We start from the raw sequence: 8,687 nt of genomic DNA on the forward strand, positions 1-8,687 counted from the left end.
TGATCTGATAATATAAAAAATTATTTATATTGATAGTGTATAAAATTTAAACTCATTGTAATGTTTCTGACTATGACACTGTTATTCGAATTGTGACCTCTTGACTGTTGACTTTTTTATGTAACGATATGTATATTAATAATTTATTGTAATGATGTTTTGTTCCAAAAGTTATTTTTTCTATCTCCCAAGTACGGAAGACCTCTTTTGGTACCTTTATTTCTGTTTCTCTTGATTCGTGTCCCTGTAAATGCCTTTTACCGTCTCCATTTATGGACCAAGCTAAATTCAGTCAAGAAGTATGGCAAATGGCGGTCCATAAATTTTCTCTATGGGAGAAGTCATGATAGTAAATACTCGGAAGAAGATGTAAGAAAGCCTGCGTAATTTTTCCCATATTATCATTAAGCTGTGTACTTTGTTCAATAATACTGTGAGATACTCTTAAACATGGCTAAACAGATAATGCTAAGAGCTCAAAAATAATTCTGTGGAGGCTCTAGAGCTGACTTATCACCATATTGCTGATATGTTTATAATATGTCAGCACAGATTGTTGTGTCAAAGGGTTACCACAATGAATTGGTATTGGTGATCTTCTCTACTTGAAATGTATGTTGGGCTAGCAATATGTTACATTCTAGTAAGTTGCTCGTTGAATTAATACCACGAAGGAACAAAGCACAAATATTAACAGGAAAATGCTTGTAGGAAGCAGTAATATTAGCTCCTTTATTTTTCAATAATAAACGTGGAAGGAAGAATACAAAAAAAATAATATGCTCATCCAAATAGTTGTATGATACAGTGATACTGTCTCCTCTTCCCAATGACCCAGAGCTTCACAACCTCTGAACCAGGGTGGCAAATATTGACATACTTAGCTTCTTTTTTCTTGTTTTCTTTAGTTTAGCTTCAGACACAGGCTCGAATTCTTGTGGAATCATTTAGGTTCTATGAGTATGGCGCTAATACTTTGTGCTTCTCCGCTAACCTACAATGGGATGACTATATTACATGTATACAGATGCATATCTTTACACTACTGCAACCTCTTTGGTTTTCTTAGAATGACTCTTTTTGATAAATCCTACATGGATATAAAGGTCTGTCTCGCTGGAGTCACGCTCTGGAAGTCCAGCATTTCGACCTCCTTCTGACATGTTCTTAACGAATTGCACTAGATTCCGCCAGTTTTGTGGCTCAAACAATCGTTTGTTCATTCTCAAAAATGTAAATGCACTCAATGCATTTCCAGAATCTGACCTGCTTGTTGCCAAAACTTGAGAATAGGCTTTCTCATCATACCTCTCTAGAGCATTTTCTCCAGCAAGTTCTACTTCAGCAATTCTCGTTGCTTTTTTTACTTGTCGAACTAAGCCTTCTGGTGAGCAGTTTGCACTCTGGGGTTGTTCACCATCCCTCATTTCCATACATGTAAAGTTAAGTATAACACGATGTTTCGCTAACATACGTGCTATAAGTAGATAACCATCTCTTTTTCTTGTATTATAATATCCAGCCGTTAACTCTGCAGCATGTGATCTAGTATTGTAATGCCAATGAATCCCAGCTACCTTGCCAGATAGTTTAGCCCCAGAACCTTGGTATATACTTTCTCCTGCTGCTAGGATTGTGTCACCATGGCCCAGTAGCTTTCCTGAATACCACTCTAGGAAGAACTGTCCATATTCACTGTTCCATGTTCCATCATTTCGAAAAAATCCAGTATCCTCGGGAAACTGGTTGTACTGCCCAGAGTCATGAGGCCCTCCCTTGCCCCAGTCATCCTTTCCAGCTGCCTTGGCGGCTGCTTCCAATGAAGCTATCATGTACTGTGTTGACAAAAGAAAGAGGTTAGTTTCTTTTTTTGATAGTTGTATAAACATAGAAGTTGTTACTTGTTTTCCAGCATCTGATGGTCTTCCTACTTTTTTTCTGAGACTAGTCATGTAATCAACAAGATTATTTTAGTATTTTAAGCCATAGATGCAAGTAGTTACCTTGTCATAACACTGGAATTCTCCAATTCCAGGAAATCTCCATGTACCATTGCTTTCTGGATAGGATGGATATCTAAGCTCCCCACAAGGACCCAATCCCACTTGAATTTCCTGTAGAAGAAAACAGAATGTCAATTTCAAGTTTTCATACCATTTTAGCCTGAAGAATATAATAGGAGTATATTAGGAGGTCCCCTGTGTCATTTGGGTGATTATATATACTTTAGTTGTCCACATAGATCCGTAACCAACAAATTAAGTGGACCACATGATCTGGGGGAGCCAGGTATAGCCAAGGGGATTCATCCAAACCCTCTTCGGCGAAAAATTACATAGTTTATACATGATTAAGATTATTTTTTATGTATATTTAGTAGACGTTGAACCCCCTTTAACTTCTTCGAGTATTCACTTCTACATATTTTTAACCCCCTTAGTGAAAATTCTGGTTCCACCACTGCACATGACACTAACATAAAGTAACATTTTTAGATTACTTCAACTTAAGCTTCAACTGATATTTCTTCCGGATTTGGATGAATTGTTTAATCTCTATCCTAAAAGGGAACTGTGACAGTATGACCTGCAGTGGTTTTTATGCTTGGACCTTTTTCTTTTTTTACATTAATTAGCAGCTTCAGTTTCCAACTAACTCATATTCTCCCTTAAAGAAAGATATATTGATTTATGCCTTCTTGTGTGTGTTCTAAAGCGTATGCTTGGAGTTTTCAGTTGATGTTGCTTTAAGGTATGGTGAATTAATAGGAAGTGTACTACTGAAGTAATAACACAAGATATGTGATTGTAAAGCAGAAATCTTACCACAATGACGTTTCCCAAGTAATCGTTGAACCTTTCTCTGAAGCTCCTCATATAGTCAGTATACACCTGAATCGGTGTTCTTCCTCTGAGTACTGGTAACTGATCACAACCTAGGGTAATATACTCGGGATTTCTCCGGCCTGATCTATCTGTGTAGACAAGGTCAGGATTCTTGCTGATTTCTTCAAGTACCCATGGAGGTAGGGGAATACTGCAAAATCCATAACAATTCTTATTGACAGTTCGATTTCTCCTAGAATTGAGAGTCTGAATAGTGGGAAGATTTAAGAAACAGTACTAACATGATAGGAAGTGGTGTCGTGATTTTAATTATGAGAATTGAAAAGGTGAAATTCCTAGTTCATCAGAACTTAACTAGATTATTTATGAATCTATGAAAATAATGGTGTATTAGTGCAGATTGCTATTTACATGGGGTTTGAAGTTTTACTAGCTTTATAATACTGCAGCTTATTAGAGCCTAATGAAAATAGAAGAGAGTATCACTAGATCTTGATAAAGCCAGATAAGAAATGATTGTGCTAGTTCAAATCATAAAATATAGAACTGTCTAAAGAGAGCTTTCTATTAGTACCTGCAAGAGTCTCCAACATTTCCTCCACACTGATGAAAAGACATGACAACTTGAAGCTTCAACCCACGTTCTTGACACATCTTGACTAGTTCAGCATATCCTTCCCAGTTATACTTCAAGGGTCCATCTTTCTCCACCAATCCCCACCAAGCATCCACCATTACCCCTTCAGCTCCACTACTTTTCAAGGCCATCAAACTCGCATTCATCGCTCGTGGCTTGTTCAACTTCCCTCCCATTGTCATGGTGTCAAGTGGCAGCATCACAAAAACAGGTACCTTTGTACTGCTATTGCTGTGAGTAGTTGTTAATTCATGTAGCTTCTCTCTTTTCTCATTTTTCTTCACTTCCATGGGATTAACCATGATATTTTCATGGGAGAGTTGAGCTTCTTGCATCGAACTCTTCGCTATGAGCCGGCAAGAAGGCTTGGTACTTTGTGCAAAAGAAACCATGCCTAAGAAATCATCAGCTGTTTTAACACTTTTGGTTTCTTTTAAATTGATGAAGGAAGTTGATAATTGAAGTGTTAAAGTCATTTCGTTGTTGCCGTTCTTGATAATAGAAGATGTAATGTGTTGTTTTTTTATAATAGAAGATGTAGGATTGTGCTGATAATTGAAGATGCAGGCATGAGTATTTATATAAGCAAGGTTTCAGGTGCATGATGGAGACAAGTCTGGTGGTGGGCTCTACTTAGAATGTAAAAAAGAAAGCTGAAAAGTTTAAAAAAAAAGTCAGCTTTCTTTTTCTTAGTCTTTCCCCTACTTGACGTTGTGACACATATGATGCCCACTTTATGTTCTCTAACATTACACCAAGATTCAGTTTAATGTGTCTAAGATATTTCAAATTCCACATATATCATCTGATGTCTAAATAGTACTATTACTTTCACTTGATACAGGAGGGGACTCATATTACTTTTTTATTCTTCTTATTGCAGCTGTTAAAAGAGAAGCAGTTATGGGAAATTACATTCTTATTCTGAGAACAGTCTAATTTCTGTTTTTACACTATGAAGTTACCTAGAAACAACTGCAGATAGACAGTTTATAATAAGTGAAACTAGTAATGATGCTCGTAAGTTAAGTCCTTGAGAATATAAGTAATCCACCTGGCACATCTTATGTCGGTATTCTCCAAGTTATCTTTACTTGTCGAATTCCAAGACCAAATTACTGTGTACTAATAGAGACATTAGAAAAAACGCGTTATTGTATACTGCCAATGTGTCGTTCATATTTTGGCTATGTTTAATATGGTAATTTTTTATAGTAGAAATTAGAGAAGCTGCTTCCTTCCCCATCATTTTTCACAGTCTGGGGTGAAAAAAAGGGAGGTGAAGGGCATTAGAGGGTGTGATTTAATGATCAATGAAGTGGATTGAGAATAATGAGGTCTCAATTTCAAATCCTAACAGAGACAAAAGCACTAGGTTATCTGTGCTTGTGGGAGATAGCAGGTATCACATTCGTAGAATTAGTGAGGTGAAGGGCATTAGAGGGTGTGATTTAATGATCAATGAAGTGGATTGAGAACAATGATGTCTCAATTTCAAATCCTAACAGAGACAAAAGCACTAGGTTATCTGTGCTTGTGGGAGATAGCAAGTATCACATTCGTAGAATTAGTCGAGGTGTGTGCAAGCTGGTCAGAACACTATAATTATAAAAAAAAGGGAGGTGAAAAAAGAATGAAGAGTAAAAGTTATGAATTCCCCTCATGTCCTCAAGGGTACTTCTTTCATGCTCTTGAATTATTATTCACGAAGAATTGCCAAGGTAGATCAAAATATTTGATCGTGACTTCATAGAAGCCAGAGGAGAACTACGATTTAAGTTCTATGGATTTTAACCTTAAAGACTTTTAGTATTGAACTTATTGTAGTCTTGTAGAGCTGGTGCGATTGCTGTATGCACATAGGGCCGTCCCAGGGCTAGGACGAAAAAGTTTTAGGTGTGGGAATTAAGTATATGATTTGAGATTTTTTTACTTCTACTCTCGAAAGACTTTAAGAAGGGGGAAAAATATAAGAAAGGAGAGGTACTGTTAGAATATTATGTAAATATTTAGTTACCATCTTTATTGATGTAAATATATTAGAAGAATATTTAGTTACCATTATGGTTAGGTGTATATTTAGTTACCTTCATTATAGCCCAGGATCTTTGTATATATACACATGTTGACAAAGATTAATGCAAGCAGATTATTACCTTCTTACATGGTATCAGACTAGGGCACGATTCTACTCCTCTCTCTTCCTCCATCTCTGCGTCAACATCATCATCTTTCTCCTACAATCAGCCACCATGACTGATTCCTCCTCATCTGACTCCACCAAATCCTTCTTCCACCCAGCTTGGCTGTCTCCAACATAAAAAATCACATCTCCATTACTCTTGAGATGGAAAACATCCAATATGGGACATGGGCGGAACTCTTCAAAATCCACGCAAGTCCCACAGAGTCCTCTACCATATCATTCCACCGGAGTCCGGGAAAAAAAAGGTGCTCAAAACTAGGGCTGGGCATAAATACCGAAAACCAAAAAACCGGACCGAACCGAATTAATTCAGTTTTTTGGTGTTCGGTTTCAATTGTCAAAAATTTCGAGATTCGGTTCGGTGTTCGGGGTTTAGTATTCGGGTTTTCGGGTTTTCGGTTTAAACCAAAATATTATGTATTATCCCAAAAATACTAAATAGTCCAAGCCTAGGCCTATTAAATTTAAGCCCAAAAGAAAATAACCCAAGCCCACTTTCATTCTTTTGTATCAATCATCAGACATCTAACGTATCCCTAATTTCACTTCTCAGTTCTCACTGTCTCAGAGCTTCAAACTTCAGGGCTGCTGCTGCTCCAGCATTCACGTTGATAATTAGAGCAGAAACTTAAGAAGATTCTATTTGACACAACGTAAAGGAACTACATGAGACATTAAAATTATCACTTGTAGTAAGAAAATTCAGATCCTACCTTTTTAGCAAATGGATGTTTGACTTTTGACTATTGAGATCCACATTCAGGACATAATTTCAGTCAGTGTGCATGGAAGAATCTACCAGCAATGACAATTATGCAGATATTGTGCCCATCAGAATGGAATAAAACTGATGGGCCTAATGAGGCTCTGCTGAACTGTGTTGCTGCCAAGTTTGAAAAGCAGTTAATATAGGAAGCAATTCTTTTTGCTCCTGCATATTCCAGTTTGCACTTCAAGCTGATTTACTGACTGTTATTACTAATCGCAGACATTTCTATATGAAGGAACAAGTTTCTACAGTTTCAGTAACTTTCTAATGCTTCCTTCGCTTGAATCTGTGACACAAAAAGGATGACTAGCTTGTATCTATAATATAAGGTATTTGCATTTAAGTTGTCTGTTTTAACAGTAGACGTTTGTGATATTTCAGAATCTGAAACTGTTGTGCTGAAACTTGAAAGCCTGAATTGAAAAAATCGAAACCGAACCGAACCAAACTTCAAAAAACCGAAACCGAAAGAACCGAACCGAACTAGTTTGGTTCGGTGTTTGGTGTCCACGTTCAAAACACCGAAACCGAAATAGTCGAACCGATGTATGAGAAAACCGAACCGAAGAACCGAACGCCCACCCCTACCCAAAACCGATGCTGAAAAAGAGTTATGGTCGACTCTTGATGCCACGGTTCTTCAATGGATTTATGCTACCATCTCTACTGACCTATTGCATACTATCCTTGAACCCGACTCCACGGCCATGGAAGCTTGGAATAGGCTGCGTGACATATTCCAAGATAACAAAAATTCTCGAGCCGTCACTCTTGAGCATGAATTTTCTCACACTAATATGGAGGATTTCCCTAATGCTTCCGCGTATTGTCAACGACTCAAGATTCTATCCGATCAACACAAGAACGTCGGTGCTTCAGTCTCCAACAACCGTCTCGTCCTTGAAATGGTAGTCGGACTCACTGACGCTTATAAGGGGGTGGGTACACTCATCCGTCAAAGCAATCCTCTTCCTCTCTTCTATCAAGCCCGTTCCATGCTCATTTTTGAAGAAACGGGCTTCACCAAACAGCTTGCCACGGGATCCGCTAATGCCATGATTGCTCGGGATTACGATGATAATCCCTCTTCTGGAAATAACCACCCAAACTGTCAGAATAACAGTGGTAAAAGGCATCAAAACCGCAACAACAATGGTGGAAAGAACCGTGGCAGAGGTGGTGGCAATAGAGGCAGCAACAATCGAAACAGTGGTGGTTTCGATGGTGGACACGGCAGTTGGCAGCAGCACCACGACCAGCAGCAACAGTGGCAGCAGCCTTGGATGGGGAATGCACAGCAATGGCAGTGGCCCTACATGTCGTGGCCTGTGCCTTCTTGTCCGTATCCAACTACTCCACGACCACGGACCAACACTCAACAGAGGCAGGCTGGCATACTTGGGCCACGTCCACCACAAGCTTACTCTACCGACGTTCAGCCCACTTCAACCGACATCGAGGCAGCAATGCACACACTTGGGCTCACTTCTCCGGATGCAAATTGGTACATGGATACCGCAACCACTTCTCATATGACATCCGCGCAAGGTAACCTCTCGTGTTATTTTAATTTGAGCAATAATCGTGGTACAATTGTCAGAAATGGTCATTCAATTCCAATTCGTGGTTATGGTCATACCAACTTAGCTCCCCTCAACCCACCTTTAGCCTTAAAAAATGTTCTTTATGCTCCTCATCTTATCAAGAACCTAGTCTCAGTTCGAAAATTCACCATAGATAACTCAGTTTCTGTTGCATTTGATCCTTTTGGTTTTTCTGTGAAGGATTACCGGACGGGGATGCGTCTAATGAGATGTGATAGTCGGGGCGAGATTTATCCCATCACCACCACACCACCATCGTCTTTTACAGCTTTAACTTCATCTATGTGGCATGATCCCTTGGGTCATCCGGGAGCACTTGTTTTCGACTCCCTTAGGCAAAATAAATTTATTAAATGTAATGGACCGATTAAGTCTCATGTTTGTCATTCCTGCACTCTTGGAAAACAGATTAAATTGCTATTTGTTGCATCTCATTCACAAACATGTATGCCATTTGATATTATCCATAGTGATCTTTGGACATCTTCCGTTTTGAGCTCTTCGGACCACAAATATTATGTTTTGTTCTTTGATGATTACTCTAATTTTTTGTGGACATTTCCCTTATCAACTAAGTCTCAAACATTACCCACTTTCTTAGTCTTTTGAAATTTCATTCGCACTC

At 38.6% G+C, this 8,687-nt stretch overlaps 1 protein-coding gene across 1 annotated transcript; it reads right to left on the minus strand.

Annotated features, from left to right (window-relative positions):
- Positions 1-690: 690 nt before the first annotated feature.
- LOC132635213 (beta-amylase 3, chloroplastic-like) lies at positions 691-4,043 on the minus strand. The gene is made up of 4 exons (XM_060351504.1): positions 3,421-4,043; positions 2,826-3,036; positions 2,004-2,114; positions 691-1,835 (listed from the first exon to the last, which is right to left on the minus strand). Exons 1-4 carry the CDS (start codon positions 3,957-3,959, stop codon positions 1,038-1,040), a joined length of 1,659 nt encoding a protein of 552 aa, XP_060207487.1. The 5' UTR covers positions 3,960-4,043; the 3' UTR covers positions 691-1,037.
- Positions 4,044-8,687: the final 4,644 nt, after the last annotated feature.

This window comes from Lycium barbarum, chromosome 4 (assembly GCF_019175385.1).
Source record: "Lycium barbarum isolate Lr01 chromosome 4, ASM1917538v2, whole genome shotgun sequence".
NCBI classification, from domain to species: domain Eukaryota; kingdom Viridiplantae; phylum Streptophyta; class Magnoliopsida; order Solanales; family Solanaceae; genus Lycium; species Lycium barbarum.